The sequence below is a fragment of the Diceros bicornis genome, chromosome 22, assembly GCF_020826845.1.
Source record: "Diceros bicornis minor isolate mBicDic1 chromosome 22, mDicBic1.mat.cur, whole genome shotgun sequence".
NCBI classification, from domain to species: Eukaryota; Metazoa; Chordata; class Mammalia; order Perissodactyla; family Rhinocerotidae; genus Diceros; species Diceros bicornis.
In genome coordinates this window covers 27,558,493-27,577,434 of record NC_080761.1, presented here as the reverse complement: position 1 = coordinate 27,577,434, position 18,942 = coordinate 27,558,493, and the positions used below count along the sequence as shown (strand labels likewise).

The 18,942-nt window shown below is 37.2% G+C and overlaps 1 protein-coding gene across 5 annotated transcripts in view; it reads left to right on the top strand.

The window, feature by feature from the left end:
- RFX3 (regulatory factor X3) overlaps positions 1 to 18,942 on the top strand; it is a 275,918-nt gene that overhangs the window by 152,450 nt on the left and 104,526 nt on the right. For all 5 annotated transcript variants that reach the window (XM_058565741.1, XM_058565742.1, XM_058565740.1 and 2 more), the window contains one exon: positions 1,582 to 1,679. In XM_058565741.1, the coding sequence (XP_058421724.1) occupies positions 1,582 to 1,679 (98 nt within the window). The remainder of the gene's footprint in view (positions 1 to 1,581; positions 1,680 to 18,942) is intronic.

The window sequence follows — 18,942 nt, the reverse complement described above, 5'->3', positions numbered from 1 at the left end:
TTGTATGCCTGTTTTTAAATTGCCTTCCCAAACAGTTTTTACATATTTATATTATTTCTAAATAATAAGACCCAGGGCCTTTTGAAGAAATGGTTAATTCTAGATCTAGGACAGGAAGTATGAGAGATAGGTCTGGAACATCTTATAACAGAAAGCAGGGGAGTTAAGAAAGATTACTGTGGTCATATCAAAAGATACAGGATCCAGTTTCAAGGGACTATCATTGGTCAAAGATGGAACAATTTTAGGACAAAAAAATACTGCTGTGATTGAAAAACATCAAATACGTTCAAAAGCCAAGAATCTTAAGGATACAAACCAAACCAAACTAAAAACCACATTGGCCACTTTGGGAGGGAGGTAGGGGATAAAATCATTATTTTGATTACTGGTAAATAAATGAATCATGAATTTATCCTACTCTTATCCTACTTTTCCTGTACAAACCTTATGTCAAAGTAACCAAATAATTAATGGAAGAATTTCTTTATGGAAGTCTATTAATAAGAAGGATTAACAGAATCAGGCTACCACAAGTTTGCAACCTTTATTAATTGAACTAATATCTCTAGAAAATGATCATCAATGACTAAAAACATGGATAGGAAGCATTACAATAAATGGATCCAGCTGACAACATTTGAACTCACTGATCAAACTTAATATTGCAGAAAGAGAACAACCAGTTGTGATATGACAACTGATAGTATGCAAAAGGAAGTACACAGCTTTTTAAAAATTGAACCTGTTCAAAGTTCTCGGTCTGTCACTTTACAGGACATACAGAGTAAGAGGGATTTAGTAAATAACTTTAGGGATGCTATCGGCCAAATCCAGAATTCTAGAAATTCTACAAGGTAAATGATCCAGTTTCTTGAATAAGTAATAGTCAAATAAAAAGGACTGGAAACTATTAGAGATTAAAAGAGAAAGATCGGCAATATCAACCAAATGTAACATGTAGACCTTGTTTGGATCCTGATTTGAACAAACCAGGTATAAGAAAACATTGGAATAATCAGAGAAATTTGAACAATCACTGGATTTTAGATAATATTAAGGAATTGTTAATGTTTTATATGTGATTAGTATTGCATTCATGTTAAAAATAGTTCTTAACTCTTAGAAATGAAAAATATTTATCAGTGAAATGATAGAAGCTCTGCACTTGTTTTTAAATAATCCTGTGAGGGCTTAAAGGGGGAGGTCTGGTGACAATTACTTATCTTGGATGATGAGTACATGGGGTTTATTATAGTATTTTTTCTACATTTAAGTGTGTGAAATTTTCCATCATAAATTTTTTAAATTAAAAAATAAATTTAGCTTTAAAACACCAGGTGAAATGTGTGTATACATATATACCTGCAGGAATGTTATAGAATTTATTCAGCGTAAATGCTACAGTTGATTTGGACCCAACATGCGCTTATCTTGAAATTAGCATGAATCTAATAGTTTTCATCATACGACATTCTTATGTTTATCAACACCCTAGAGAAATTTTTGAGGTAAATCTAAAGCTGTGTATTCATTCTGTGGTATCTGTCTCTCACCAAGGTCCTCATATTTGTTTTTCAGGTACAGCAGGTACAGACTGTGCAGCAGGTGCAGCATGTCTATCCAGCTCAGGTGCAGTATGTGGAGGGAAGTGATACTGTCTATACCAATGGAGCAATGTAAGTGCATGAGTGGGAGTCTTTGTAATTCCCCCACTCGGTTAGAGAAAACTAGTGTACTTTCTGACACATCCCACCATTCTCAAATTGTTTCCTTGTTTTCACAGTAATTTTTTACTAGAACAGAGTTATTGAAATTAAGTTGATGTTTAGAGCTTTGTCTGTATTTGTTAAGGACATGAGATCGTTTTTCTCTCATTTAACCCCAGTAGAATATTTTAAATTATTACTCTTGCTCTGCCCTTTAATCATTTTCAGTAGGTTGATAAAAACATATACCTCTTGGTGGTAGTTTCTATATTTTAATAATACCTTATAAAACCTATGCTTTTTGTTTTTTTAAATAAGGTGAATTTGTGTGTGTATATATTTGTCTGTAAACTAATATAAAACTAGTATATTAGGAGTCTCATTGTGGTGGTGGTTGTTGCATTTATTAAAGGATGTTCTTACCCCACATAAAAGTACCAGATACTTAATCTTATTTTCCTATCTGAACTTGTTCCCCCCGCAACTCATCTCCTTTGCATCAACAATAATATAAATTTGTAAATTAATTTCATCTGAGTTTTTCAGCCACTTTGGATTAAGATTCAGGATGTTATTATAAATAAAGGGACTAAGAACCATTACAGTTCACCAGGACTGTTTTCATTTACCACTTGGGTTTTTGTTTGCAATCTATTGGATCTCTGGATTTACCTGAAATGAATTCAGATTCTCTCAGTGACTTTTCTGCCCGTCTCCCTTCAATGTTGGTGTGCCCCAGGTTGATAGCCTCTGCTTTCTTTACTCTTACTGCACCTTCTGTTTCCATGGGTGATTTCATAGATTCCCATGACATCGACCTGTAAGCTCCACAAGGACAGAAACTTCTATTTTTTTTTCCACTGCAATAAATCTAACACCAGAAGAATGCATGGTACATAGAAAGAGTTCAGTTATGGTTACCTATTATTATTATAACTAGACAACTTAGAATCCTGGTTTAACCATATATTAGTTTTATAATCATGGTCACAGTACTTAACTGTTCTGAACTTTTTATTATTCTTTCCTGGGAACTAGGAGGATAATAAAATCACCCTTATTGGGCTGTTGTGAGGATTTGGCGAAGTATATTTAAAGCAACTAGCAGAGGGCCTGGTATACAGTAGATGATGCAAAACTGAAAGCTCTTCATTGACCCTGACTCTTTTGTCTTTTCTCATCGCTTTTGGACATTGAATCTCTCCAAATCACACTGCCTTAAAACCTTCATTACTTATAAAATAAAATTCAACTTTCTGCCTTGGCATTCTCTGCATTGCTACCTCTCTAGCTTCATCATCTTCCACCTGTTCTAGGCACACCCAACTTTGTGCCTGTTTCCCCAAATATTCCCCTTTCATGCCTCTGTATTTTTGGACATGTGGTTTGTTTTCTCTGCTGGAATATCATTATTCTCTGCCTCCTCTCTTTTCTTCCCGGCCCCCTACACCCAGTCTGGTGTGATCTTTATAGACTGACACATCACCCCCTCCTTTTTGACATGGATCCTGACTCTCCTCTGTAGTTAACTTATCCTTCCTCTCTGGGGTAAGGACAGAGTAAGGACAGCACTGTACCCTCACTTTCACTTCCAGCATGGTGCTATGTTTTATATTTTTTATATTAGGAAGAACTCTCGCTGAATGGGAACTGTTGTCATTTTGTTGCTTTATTTATATCTATTTAAGTGATTGGCACATAATAAAGGGTCAATAAATTTCCATTACTCCAGTCAATCTATAACTCTACAAATTTTAGACATGCTGTGAGTATTTTTTACCTGTTTGTTGAGTAGGGCCAGGGCCTCCTGGAGCCTGCTTTTGAAATCTCTACCATAAATCCAAATTACTCTCGGCATTTATACCGAAGAAAAAGAGATGCCTGCCACTTGGACCTTTATGCTATCAGGGAAAATAAATGAATTTCTAGGCACTGTTTGAGGTCACTCAATCGTATTGTCATTTTATCCTTGTCTGTGGTGTATCTGTCACAAGAACCTCAGAGTAAAGTCATTATATACTGTACCTTTGTTCAGGCATGTACCGTCTCCTACCTAGTTTGTTCTCCTAGTTCAAAGGCATCCTAGGTAAAGCCTTACCACACCCCCACTAGAAGACTGAGTTACCACTCTGCTGTATATTTCCATAGCGTTTCATCTTACATTTATTACAGCATTCTATCAGCTAAGAATCCAAGAAAATCTGACAAATAGAGGTTTAAACAAATTAGGGCTTTTATTTTTGTCAGGTAATAAGAAGTCCAGAGGTAGCATATTATGCAAATCACTAGCACTATATGGTGTAAATATATAATAAGCCTTACTGGAGAAAATCTTACAAGCTGGCGTATAGCAGAGGGAGCATAGCTAGACTGGATGCACCATGGAAATTTTATATATATATATATGCACATATATATATAGATATATAAATATATGTACACAAAGTCCAAACATAGTGAAATACATGTGGAAATTCCTGATTCATTTAGCAATCACTTCAGTTGTCTCTTACATAGTTCAAAGGTGAATATTTCCAGGAATTATTTTTAATGCTTTTTTTTTTGAAAGAGAAAAACTTACATTTGAAATGTGATTATCCAATTTCTACAGCACTGGACTACCAGGAGTAAGTTTTTAAAGATTATTGTTCTATATAAATAAACTGTTTGAAATTCAAGTACAAAAAACCCCTGAAATAAGACATATTGTCTTTTGGGCCATGATGAGGTTCACTGTTAGCAGTGCCATTTGCTCAGGACCCGGCTGCAGCACTTCTGTGGGTGTGCCTCTCTCTGAGTTCTGTTGTTGTTGTTACACACACAGGCCTTTCTGTCTGCTGCTTAGGAAAGCCAGGCTTTCAAAGCATTGTTGAACACTGAGGATTCTGCTGTTAATGTGGATGTTCAATCAGTTGTATTTTAAATGTCAAAGGCGATTAAATAAAGATAATGTTTTCTTTAAAAAAAAAAAAAGCCTATTCTTCCACCTTTCCTCTTCTTGCTGTGTGGAACGAACACACACACACACACACACACACACACACACACGCACGCATGCACAGGCTTCCCCAGAAACTCCCAGCTCCCTTTTGCTTTCATCTCATTGGCCATAACTATGTCACATAGTAATGGTGAGCTGAAGGGAAATCTGGGAATTCAAGTTTGTAGCTTTCATGTCGGTATAGTAGAAGGTGGCAAGGGAAAGAGGCAGTTGAAATGAGTGTTGAGGCGCCAGCCCCATGGCGTGGTGGTTAAGTGCGCGCGCTCCGCTACTGGTGGCCCGGGTTCGGATCTCGGGCGCGCACCAATGCACCGCTTGTCCGCCCATGCTGAGGCCGCGTTCCACATACAGCAGCTAGAAGGATGTGCAACTATGACATACAACTATCTAGTGGGGCTTTGGGGAAAAAAAGGAGGAGGATTGGCAATAGATGTTAGCTAAGGGTCAGTCTTCCTCAGCAAAAAGAGGAGGATTGGCATGGATGTTAGCTCAGGGCTGATCTTTCTCACAGAAAAATAAATAGAAAAAAAAAATGCTTTGAAGTGGGTGTTGAGAGAGTTAACTCTACAGTATCTATCACCGTCAGTTATCATTGGTCCAAGGTATGGTGGAGAGATGACAAGTGTGTGACTTTGTGAAAGAAAAATAACCTGCTTCACTTTTTCCATCTATAAAATGAAGATAGTTGGCTTCTCAAAAATGCTTTGTGTAGCATCTGAGAAATAGTAAACACTCGATAAACATTAGTTGTTGCTGTAAAATTATGTGCTATTAGTTCTTTTTTTACATTTTTCTCCCGTATTTCTGATTCTAAATTCTGCATATTGCCTTGTGCATTATTAAACTCCCCCACCACTGACCTTAGGGTCTTCCACATAATAGGTATGTGTGTGATCAATAAATTAATTCGTTCACAAAGCCTTAGAAAAACAGTATCTCTAAAGTTGACTCTCTAAAATTATAGGGCCCATTTAAGTGCAGAAATGATTAAAAGTAAACGTCTAGTGCCAGCATATATTTTCTATGGCCCACTAGCTCAGTTGGTTAGATCATGACTAATGAGGTCTAGGTCATGAGTTCATTTTCCACAAAGTCCAGTTAGCTTTGATCTGGTCTGTGTGGACCCAGATTGTATCCTCAACTCCAGCCAATCATGTCACAGATGTGCACCCTTGGTCAAGAGAAAGAAGATGCATCTTTAAAAACCTTTCATTACTATCAAGTGTAAGTTTGACTAAAGATTCTATAGCATCATTTTCATGTTTACTGAAGAAACACTGTGTTGCCATGAATTATACTCAAAATTTTAGTAACTAGAGCACTGTGAATATTTTTCTTTAATATAACAAAAAAATTTGTTTTTAGCATAAGCCATTCCAATCTTTCTGTAATTTTGTAGTGCTGACATTTGACTATATACAATTTTTGTCTCTAATGTTCACTTTATATTTCCTCTCTTTATTTGCTACACTTCCATGTGTGTTAGAAAAGAGTATTCCATATTCTTCTGTTCCTTTGTACTGAATTAATAGCCAGCCAGTGTTTGATCCCTGGCTTGGATCGCAGTCAGATTCCCACTTCTGTGTAATAATAAATGCTTTTTGCTAATGATATTCCCAGAAGATAAAGACCGGAAGATAGCTGGTCTTTATCATGAACTTTCAAGCACCTAATACATGGCCCTACAACCTGTGCATCCTTAGTAAGTACTAAGCATGCTCCTGTCACCAGCATCCCCATGCCGTGTAGCCGTAAAGCATGGGGTCTCACTCCAGAGGTGATGATAGCCCTCACCGAGATGTGTCATCACTTATGAAAATGTGTAATCATTATAATTTGATGATACTAAAGTGTTTACCTGATTCCCGCTGTGAGTATGAACAATTACTGCCAGCATAACAGGCTTAACAGTGTGAGTCAGTGAGTGAGCATGTATTTCAATTGAACAATTCAGAGTGCTTTATGGTGGTGGGTGTTGGAGTAGAATAGATTTTTACTCAAGGGAGAAGGCAACTTAATTCACTTTTGCTCCTGTTTATTTTATCATTGCTCCTCTTGTCAGCCAGGCTACACCATCTGTACATTTGCTTGCAATCGTTTTCCCAAGAAGATGTTTTCGAAGGCTAGATCATATTCTCATCCATTTCTACAGTCTTACAATTTATGATCTCTAGTTATTTAGAATACTGTAATTAAACCAGCTGGGAAACATTGCATACCACATAGAGAGAGTCCAATTCAATTGAAATTTCTTGATGTAGCTAAGAAATCAATTTTTTTAATAAAATGATTTTTTATTTTCCCCCACTACTTTTTTGACTCATACTTCCCCCATTCATTCCTCCGTCATGTTAGTCAAAATGGAAATGAAGACATCATACTATAACATGGCCAAATTAAGAAAGCTTAAAAAATTTTTTTTATTTCAAAGTATTTTCTTATATCAACCACTCTTTGAAGCTTATCCACTGTTTAGTGATGATCAAGGTTGTAAAATGCCCAAGTGTTCATTGTATGGTTATGTTGTAATAAGACTTGACCAATAGAAAGCCTTCTCATAATCTTTCTATTTAGATTATAGATTTCTCATCAACCCCAATACAGAATTTATCAAACCATGTTTCACAAAATGTTAGTTCCGTAAAAGAGTTCTGTGGTTACACAAGGAGGGCAACACTGCGTGAAGGCCCTTCTTTTGAGGACTTTAAATTTCTATTATTAGTCCTTTAAAGACTCCGAGTAGTCCTATAGAAAAGAAACACAGTGTTTTAAAACCTGAACTGCGGAACTGTTTTATCTGAATAATATCTAATAACATCACATGGTATACTTTGGGAGGTGGTACATATTAATATATTGACATTGAATAGATTTATTCAAAATCCATAAGCATGTGTACAGGACTCACATTTTTAAAAGTCATTTCTTGGAAGTCATATAGTGAGTGCATTTTCTGAAGCCATCCAATTATTTTTTCCAAACACTTTTAAAATGATTAATAAGCAACCTTAAAAGGGATGCTCTTCAAGTTCCTATTTCGTCTTTTAGTGGAATAGTGATAGGATTTGCAGGTAAAATTATGCTTTCTTATTATTACAATGCTCTCTGCCTAGAAGAAATGGTTATACAGAATTTCTGTAATTGAGATGGAAAGGATGCTTCATTTACGCTTCTACTGATATACACATTCAAATTGGTGTAGGATCTGGTTTGTGAATCCACTTGTCATTTGGATTTCAGAAAGTATATGGCTGGTTACTTAGGATGCTCTTGGAGAGAGAACTGCCCTTTTGTGGAAAAGAGCATGGAGGTCTCTCTACAATTGGAGAATGGCCTATTTCATTAATCACATAACAATTCCCGTCAAAAATGGAAGACTTTCAAATACGGCTTCTCAGAATGTCACAATTTAGAAGGTTGTGGAGATCATTTATTCCAATCCTTCCATTTTACAGATGAGTAAACCGAGGCCCAGAGAGGTGCAATAATTGGCCTGGCTAGTTAGTGTCTAGAGTTCATGTTTTCTGACCCTCAAGGCGTGGTCCTTTCCAGTGATTTGCAGGTGGTGATATTTTGATCTTGAGTGATTTGAGGGGTTAGGAGGAAAGAGTTGGCCAGTTATAAAAAAATTTTTTTAGTAAATTTTATACATTATGCTATTGTATCATTGTGTATCTTATTATAGATAGATAACAATTAAACTTGGGATTTTTTTTTTTTTATGGCTGATGACTCTTTAAGACTAAGTATTTAAGACTTACTCCCAGGGAATGCTCCAAGGCTCTAGACTGCTTTCAGGTCAGCAGTGTGCCTGACTTTGGGTATGGGGCACACCACCTATTTGCCTGGACTTAGTACCGTGTTTGGCCTCACCAACATACGTACATGCTTTAGCTGCTTTTGAAAGTCCCCCTGGACAGTATATCCATCTCTAACAAGTGTCAAATTTCTCTATTCCTCTTCATAGTAAAACTGCAGGATTGACCACATGTTCTTCAGCCTCTTCTAAGCTGGCTTTCCTCTCCACATTAAAATGTGCTTATGAGGGTCATTGGTGACCTCCAGTTGTTAAATCTAGTAGAGCTTCTTCTAGATTAAATTTTCTTAATCTCTAAGAGTCAACTGGCCAGCTCCTCTGTCCTTGAATCAATATCTTCTTTTGGCTTTTCTGACTGTATTCTGTTTTCTTCCTATCTTCTTGGATCCTCCTCAATCTTATTATTGGCCAAATAATTTTTCTACGGCCTAAGCTCTGTATACATTTCCCTACTGTTCTCTAATAGAGACCACATTTCTTCCACAACACTTATGACTGTCATTCTCGTAACTATCTATTTTTAACTTATCTGACGTGTCTTTCCCCCACTAGAATGTAAGTTTCATGTGGGCGGGTACCTTGTTTCCTCCCCATTCTCTCTCTAATACCTAGAACAGTGGTTCACAATAGGTGCTCTATCTATATTTGTTGAATGAATTCAATAAAGAATAACATTTAATGACAGGTGAGACAGGGGCAGACTACTTGGTAGTTTTAAATACACAGGGAAAAATGAATGGACTGAACTGAGATGCTGCTAACATAGTATTAACACTCCCTTTTATTTTTCAGTTTCTTTTTTTTCAGTACATAATTTTTTGGAGCTTAAGCATATGGTTGTTCAGTTTTGTTTTTTTGGTTTTTTTTTAGTATACAATATAGTATTATTAACTATAGTCACTATACTGTACATTAAATCCCTAGAACTTACTCATCTGATAACTGAAAGTTTGTACTCTTTGAACAACATCTCTCCATTTCTCCCATTCCCCAGCCCCTGGCAACCACCATTCTACTCTCTGTTTCTATGAGTTTGATTTTTTAGATACCTCATTTAAGTGAGATCATGCGATACTTGTCTTTGTACGTCTGACTTGTTTCACTTAGCATAATGCCCTCAAGGTTCATCCACGTTGTTACAAATGGCTGAATAAAGTTCCATTGTATATATATATGCCACATTTTCTTTATCCATTCATCTCTTGATGGGCACTTAGGTTGTTTCCATGTCTTGGCTATTGTGAATGATGCTGCAATGAACATGGGAGTGCACATATCTCTTTGAGATACTGATTTTATTTCCTTCAGATATTTACGCAGAAGTGGTATATATATATATACCACATATATGGTAGTTCTAAGACTGATACGTAGACCAATGGAACAGAATAGAGAGCTCAGAAATAAACTCATACATGTGTAGTCAACTAATCTTTGACAGGGGCACCAAAAATACACAATGGGGAAAGGATAGTCTCCTCAATAAATGGTACTGGGAAAACTGTATATCCACATGCAAAAGAATAAAATTGGACCTCTATCTTATACCACTCACAAAAATTAACTTGAAATAGATTCAAGACTTAAATCTAAGACTTGAAACTATAAAACTCCTAGAAGAAAACATAGGGAGTATGCTCCTTGATATCAGTTTTGGCAGTGATTTTTTGAATATGATACCAAAAGCACAGACAACAGAAGCAAAAATAAACAAGTGGGACTATATCAAACTAAAAAGCTTATGTACCGCAAAGGAAACCATCAACAAAATGACAGCAACCTACTGAATGGGAGAAAATATTTGCATACCATATATCTGATGAGGTTAATATCCAAAATATATAAGGAACTCACACAACTCAATTGCAAAAAAGCAAATAATTTCATTAAAAAAATGGGCAAAAGACCTGAATAGACATTTTTCTGAAGAAGACATACAAATGGCCCACAGGTACATGAAAAGGTGTTCAGGGGGCCGGCCAGGTGGCACAGGGGTTAAGTGCATGCTCTGCTTTGGCGGCCCAGGGTTCGAAGGTTTGGATCCCGGATGCGCACCACGTGTCAGGCGGGCCATGCTGTGGTGGTGTCCCAGATAAAGTGGAGGAGGATGGGCCCGGATGTTAGCCCAGGGCCAATCTTCCTCAGCAAAAAAGGGAAGGATTGGCATCGGATGTTAGCTCAGGGCTGATCTTCCTCACACACGCACACACAAAAATACTGTTCAGCATCACTAGTGATCAGGGAAATACAAATTAAAACCACAATGAGATATCACCCCACACCTGTTAGGATGGTTATTACCAAGAAGTGTTGGTGAGGATGTGGGAAAAAAGGACCCCTTGTGCACTGTTGGTGGAAATGTAAATTGGTACAGCCATTATGGAAAACAGTATGGAGGTACCTCAAAAAATTAAAAATAGAACTGCCATATGATCCAGCTCAGTTTTTCTTATTTGTAAATTAGATCATTGACTCTGGATGAAAGTCTTTTATGATCCATTTCTGCCAGGTTGATTTAAGTTCATAAGTTCCTGACTTCTGTCGTCAGCGCAAATGACCTGTATATGTACATATTATGTGCACCTTTTTGGTGTGCTTCAAAAACTATTTTAGCAAAGGGAATATTGGTAATGTGCTCATGGATGGAATAAAACTCCTTTATAACAGTAGACTTTGACTTTTTAAAAAACTCAGACTAAAACAACTAATAGTTGTGAAACAGCACTTTTTTTCCTTCATACCTCTGAAAGTTGGGCTTCACGTTTTTAGTATCCTCCAGTACAGTGGTTCTCAAAGTGTGTTCAGATTAGCAGCATTGACATCACCTGAGAACTTGTTAGAAATGCTTGCTTTTTTTCTTTCTTTCTTTTTTTTTTTTTTGCTGAGGAAGATTAGCCCTAGCAAACATCTGTGCCAGTCTTCCTCCACTTTATAATGTGGGTCACAGTGTGGCTCACGAGTAGTGTAGATCCACACCTGAGGTCCAAACCCGGGCCACAGAAGCAGAGCATGCTGAACTTAACCACTACACCGTGGGGCCGGACCCTAGAAATGCCTGCCTTTGGTCCCCAGCCCAGTTTTACTGAATTAGGAACTTTAGGGGTGAGGTCCAGCAATCCGTGTTTTAACAAGCCCTCCAGGTAATTCTGATGCACGCGGAAGTGTGAGAACTACATATCTTTTTTATAGAAATAAAAATTCAAATACAAAGTATAAATGTCCAGATATCTTTATAGTAATGATAGATATGGGATGATGTAAATTTAAAGTTATGATTCCAATACTTTGTACGTTATCAACATATATAGTAATGAAAATAACTACATATGAATGAGAAAGCTCAGTTAGTTATTACAAGAATTATTATTGACTTTTTTTTTTTTTGTGTGTGTGTGTGAGGAGATCAGCCCTGAGCTAACATCCGCCAATCCTCCTCTTTTTTTTTTTGCTGAGGAAGACGGCTCTGGGCTAACATCGGTGCCTATCTTCCTCCACTTTATATGGGACGCCGCCACAGCATGGCTTACCAAGCAGTACTTCGGTGCGCGCCCGGGATCCGAACCAGCGAACCCCGGGCCGCCGCAGCGGAGCGCGCGCACTTAACCGCTTGCGCCACTGGGCCGGCCCCTATTATTGACTTTTAACGTTCACTCTTGCATTTCCTCCCTGGTTGTTGTGTCAACAGCTCAATAAATGCTTTTATATTTTAGTTATTGTTATAACAGTTGACATTAGCGGAAATAAGTATGTCTTCTGAATTTAAATCAAGGCAAGTGTTTTATTAGTGTTATTAAGTACTATTTGTTACTTTGTATTTAATCTGCTGTTTTTTATTCTTAGGTAATAAGAGGTTAAATGTCAGGTCACTTGAAATCCTTTCTGAATTACTGCTTTCCCTTTGGTGTTTTTCACAAAATGGACATGTCACCTCTCTGGTATAGCTTCCGCCTTCAGTCTGACTTGGAGCATCCGAGAGAAGATCTATTTTGAAACTCAAATAAGTAGTGCCTGCTGGCCAGCCAGAGAGTATATACCACGTGAATGCAATTTATTGAAGATTCCAAATTATGTAGCTACTTCTATGCAGGGTTTTGGTGACTCACATAAAAGTTTCATCATGGGGAACTGTTTAAGACAGAGTTCTTGGTTTTAAGCAGCAGAAACCAACTGGCTTATTTAAGCAAAACAAAGAGTTTATTGAAAGATATTTGTGACTCAGACAATTTCCAGTAAGTCTGGAAATCAGGCTGAAAAAGTCAGGTATAAGCAACATTGGGCAGCAGCCAGACCATAGACACAGTCATGCCACAGAAGTAGTCCAGTAAGGACACCACACCACTGCAGCCATCCCAGACACTGTCCACCTTTGCTGCCACTGGATTCTGATCACGGCTGTAAAAGAGGGGTGACGATTCCTAACCTGTGTAATTCACTCTATGTACATTAAGTGAGATGAGATAGCCCCCACCTCTAAAAACAGTTCCACCCCAGTTCCCAAATTCTCCTAGTTCCCTCTTGTGCTCTCAGACTTTTCGAAAACATTTAGAAAGTTGTTCATTGCGGCTGCCTTTAGTTACTTATTTCCTCAGTCTAGTCCAATGAGACACATATTGCTATCACTACACAGAAGCACCTTCCAGTAACATCACCTCCTGTCATTATATCTAATGAACGTGTTCCAGAATCATCTCACATGACCCATCTGCAGTATTGCACCCTGTTTGCCACTCCCTTTTCTCATGGTTTCCCGTCAACTCTCTGGCCTCAGGCCTCTGTTCAGGTTGTTTCTCTACTAGAACATTCCCCTACCTCCCCCTGCCAGGGCCTCCTTACTCCTATCCAAACTTAAAACAAAATCCAAACTTCTTGCCATAGACCATAACAGTGCTTTCAAGCTTTTTAAACTTCTGTCCACAGTGAGAAAGTTAGATGTCCACTTTATACACAGGTAAATACACACGTGCACATACGAGTATGCATACACACACACACACCATATATGTATACGATAGGAACAAAAATTTCTCACAATAATTCTTATCTTTACTAGGTGTAATATGCTCTGATGTTGTCTAGTCTAGTTTCTTCCTTTTTTTAGTGCTGTTGTGGCCCATTAAAATTGTGCATCGTGACCCACCGTTCTAAAGAAATGGTTTATACTATTTGCATGTTTGCGTTTTACCTACTTTTTTAACCCATTTCTTTCTAGTATCCTTCTCATTCCTCGTATTCAGCCATTCTAGACTTCTGATTTCTTCCTGAATACCCAGATCTTTCCTGGGTTGTGGTTTTTGCACATGATATAGTCTCTTCCTGAAATATTTTTCTTCCTGTTTTCCATAGGGCTGAATCCTTTTTGTCTTTTAGTTTCAACCTAAGTATCTCTTCTTCAGGGGTGACCTTCCTTGACTACGCTATCTAATATGCCTCCTCCCATTTATTATTACTTTAATGTTCTATTTTTCTTTGGTAGACCTAAGGAAATTTCTAATTATCTTATTTCATTTCTTATTTTGACCTCCTACTCCTTATGTAACTTTTATGACAGTAGAGGTCATATCTGTTTTGTTCTTTTGATTCTAGGTGCGAGAATAGATGCTCAGTAAATATTTGTTAGAAGACTATGTACAGAGTAGACTGAAAACAATAAAACATTATACCAATGTGTAAGGTATTGTAATGATCAATGTTATTATATTCTATCTTCATAATAAATTTTATGGTGTAAAATTTGCAAGATATTTCCTTAATTTACCATTTTCATACCATTGTTTGATTTCATAGATGACTGGCTTATTGGCGGGAGGATAGTCAAAACCTAGGTAAAATGAGGAACACATAATTTGGGGATATTATATATCTGGACTTGTGGATCAGACACCTGAAGCTAACGAAAACAGAAAATTGGTTATAGCTAAGGTAGATTGACATAATCATCCTAGTGAATAAGCAAGCAGGGAATATTCAGGGTCACGCTTAGCCAGAGGATATGCTGAGACATGATGGGATGCAGACAGCACTAATTTACTGAATTCAATGGATCAGAGTCCTGACATTTACATAGCACCTTAACATACAGGCTATGAAGAAGCTTCTGTCAGCAAGTATGCACATATCTATGTGTTTACATTCATTACTGGATACATATGCAGAACAATGGGAAGACTTCTCTTCTGCTATAGAAGTGATGTGACACGTTATTTTCATAACAGTCTCTGGCAGTCAATAAAGAACAAACAAAAGGAACACAGCAGCATCTTTCAAATGTGCACAGAATTGCTTGAGAATTTAGCTGTTTCAGGAATGTACAGTCCAGAAATAGTTAGCTGCTTTCTATCTGATGTGTCAAACATTGAGTAATTTTCTCGAACATATGTTTTGGAAATTTCTGAGGACAATAGTGTGCAAGCAATAACTCGTATTCATTATACAATATGAAAGACAAGCTGATCTGAGATATCAGAATTAAAGAGTCATTATTTCTAGTAGCTAAGAAAGAATTGTTTGGTTTTGCTGTTGGTGCTTCTTTTTTAATGTAAATTCTTCAGTATTTAATCAGGAGCTTAGAGCATTTAGACATGAAAATGACCTTTAGGAGTTATCTGTGCATGACTCTGGCCTGGCTCCAGACAGGACTCCAATAAATGGGTTAATGCTTGTCTTCTTACCTTTAAAGAACAATGACTAAGGATATTATGGTCTGCCTCTATTACCCAATCCAATGTTTAATCTCTGTTTCCCATTGCAAGTGTACACTTGTCAGAGACAAAATCAGAAACAATTCATAACACTTCATTTCCTGGTAAAATTATGTCTTTTTCCTCCTAGAAATTGCCAGTCTTCACCCCAGTGTGTGTTTATGCAGTAGACAAGCCTTCTCCTCTGTCCCATGGATCATGATCGAGTAATGAGGATAGTTTATGAATTAGGCATACTCTTTAGTGACTTGCACCCTCCTCCTGGTGTTTGCTCATTTTCTACCTCATGAATCATCTCCAACTAGAGGGAAGTAAGAAAATCAAAGTAGGTTGCTTTTTGCTGCCATATTTTCATACTGACTTGAAGGCTATAGATACAGATTTTGTACATCTACGATGCATTTGTTTGCATTACTGTTATTTGCTGAGAACTAATTATATAAAGGAGTCATGCCCAAAAGATAGAGTGATTTAAATCCCTTAGGATGTTTCTCTTATGATAGAGTAGTAACTTCCATGATCATAGAACTTCTAAAATCCAAGTACGTGGTGTCAAGTATCCTCCAAAATAGTCCTGCCTTTTCTCTCTCTCTTTCTTTACCATTGTGAGTACACCTGCAGATCCCATTCTGAGTAAGAGAGGAGAGTAGTGTGGTGCCAGTAAACAGGGAGCTAAGGTGTAAGGAAATCCCAAATAGCGACAGAAAGTTCATATGGTCCCTGTACCACCTGTCGGTGCTGTTCCCCAGTAGTCGTTCACAAACATCATTGACATACATTAAAAAGTTAAGTTCTTTTTATATGACAAAATGGTTGAGAGTATGGGCTAAGTGCAGATTGCAAATGCAGTATTTACCAGCTGTGTGCTTTGGACAACCTATCCAAACTTCAGTTATTCACCTTATCTGTGAAATAGGAATTATAATAGTACCTGTCTCATAGAGTTGTAATGAAGATTAAATGAGTTAATACCTGCAAAGCACATAGAATAGTGCCTGTTGCATAGTAAATGATCAGTAAATATTAGCTATAATTAGTTGTTATTATATATTTTGTAATTAACTTACTACTAGGAAGCATGCTTAAGCATTTTGCTAGGACTATGAAATGAAAGCCAGCACTATGTCTTGCCTCTGTCAAAATATTTATTGTCTTATATCTGTTTGTATACCTTATTTGGCTATATTGAAATATCAACATCAGATTGTGTTATTTTAACTACAGTTAAATAGAGTCACTGTCATATTTAGTGGACATAAATTAATATGACTTCATTTCTCTTTTTGCTTAAATTTGAAATCAACATGACTTTTGTTTTATTAAATAAATATGTAGTGAAAGAAATATATAAATGAGATTTGCAATTGGGAAATTCAGCAATGATGAGAAGAACCGTATATGTATTTTAAAGGGCATTTTTCTCTCTATAAAAAAATGTTCTCTGTGGAGTTGTTTCTATCATCACTCCAAAGTAAAATTTATACCTGAATTGGCGGTGACTTTCTGGAAAGCAGTAACTTTACCCAGTGTGGAATACTTTCAGTGCACTGTTATTATTTTACTAAAATTTACATTATAAATTATATTACAAATGTAATTTGTAATAAGTTAAAATGATGTCTTTTAAAATGATACAGAAAAATCTATGAATAGTTTAGTATAATTTCTCATATTTTAACAAAACAAAAAAATTTTTGTTTTAGAAATTTATGTAGGTGGCTATTATATCAAATATATTTTAAATATACTTATATTTTTATCTGTGGACTAGTGTGCCCACTATGTACTAGCAACTGTAAATGTTGAGGGTATGGATGGGAATAAAATATAATTTCATGGGAGTACGAAGACATGCGGAAATCAACACTAAATGTATTGAGAGCTATATTTCAAGTATATACAGCGTGTTAGGATAGTACAGAGAGCAATACCTAACAGCCCTGTGGAGAGTGGCCACGGAGGGCAAGGGCTGCCGAAAAATAATTCTGAAATAAAGTGATGCTTGAGCTGAGAGTTTATGGATAATGAGGACAAAGGAAGGGAGTTGAAGAAAAATATAAAGGCTTCCACGCAGAGGAACCCCTATGCAACAAAGCAGGAAGGCAAGAGAAAATGGCACTTTGGGGGGACTAGCAAAATAGTGTGGTGTGAGAGAAGAAAGCATTCGAGGACAGGGCTAGTACCAAATCCAGAGATTACATAGGCACTGGCTCTGCTGATTCTCGTAAGGAAGGTCAAGGATTTTGAATTCCTTCTGAAGGCAAGAAAGAATCATGGAAAGATTTTTAAAGAAAAGTTTTATTTTCATATTTACATTTTAGAAAAATTTCCCTGATAGCAAAGTTGAAGATAGATTGGAAGAGAGCCGGATTAGAGGAATGAAAACCAATTAGAACACAGTTGTAATGGAGAATATTATGAGTTAATGCAGTGAGTACAAGAATGGAAAGGAGAATTGGAGAATTATTTAGAAGGTAAAATTAGTAGGACGTAGCAATAATTTCCAAAGCTGAGGATGGTGGTGCTGCCCTCTGCTGAGAGGGGGAATATAAGAAAAAGAACAAGAGAGATGAGGAATTTCTTTTTAGTTATACGTTAAATTTTACATATGGAACTTCTCGTATATCATGGGGTTTCCTAGTAGAGATAACCAGGTGGCTGTTAGAAACTCAGATTTAAGATTCTTTTTTTTTCTTTCTTTCTTTTTTTTTTTTGGTGAGGAAGATTGGCCCTGAGCTAACATCCATTGCCAATCCTCCTCTTTTTCCTTGAGGAAGTTCGTGACTGAGCTAACACCTGTGCCAGTCTTCCTCTGTTTTTTTTTTTTTTTTTTTTGGTGAGAAAGATCGGCCCTGAGCTAACATCTGCCAATCCTTCTCTTTTTGCTGAGGAAGACTGGCCCTGGGCTAACATCCATGGCCATCTTCCTCCACTTTATATGGGATGCCGCCACAACATGGCTTGACAAGTGGTGCGTCAGTGCGCACCTGGGATCTGAACCGGCGAACCCTGGGCCGCCACAGCGGAGCACGCGCACTTAACTGCTTGCACCACGGGGCCGGCCCCTTCCTTTATTTTTTTTATGTGGGATGCTGCCACAGCATGGCTCGATGAGCAGTGTGCCCCGGGATCCGAACCCGCGAACCCTGGGCTGCCGAAGTGGAGTGCGCGAACTTAACCACTATGCCACTGGGCTGACCCCCAGATTTAAGATTCTTAATGTATAACAAGAAAGTAAAGAGAGTGGAGATATCAACTTATGTAAGGTTGTTTACTATGAGCATGTATATGGTTATATAGCATATGGTAAAGGTGTGTGGTCTGAATAAAAATGAGAGCTAAAAATGGAGACCTCACAAAAGACCAGTATTCAAAGTGCCAGAGAAATGGAGCCTCCAAAAGGTTCTTGAAAGGTAGTGGTGAAAAAAGAAAAGAGTGGAAGAGAAATGCCATAGAAACTAAGGAACAAGAGAGGTTAAGACAGAACTTATATATACATAGAAAATATCTGAAAACTTGCACGCCAAATTGTTATTAGTGGCTAGCTGTGGGATGTGGGATTGAAGAGAATAACAAAAGACCTGGGAATTTTAATTTGATATTTACATTTTTAAAATAAAAATATTTTATACCTCTCTGTCCTATTTTTGCAACTTCTTGTGAGCTTATAATTATTTCAAAATAAAAAGTAAAAGCAGGGGCCAGCCTGGTGGAGTA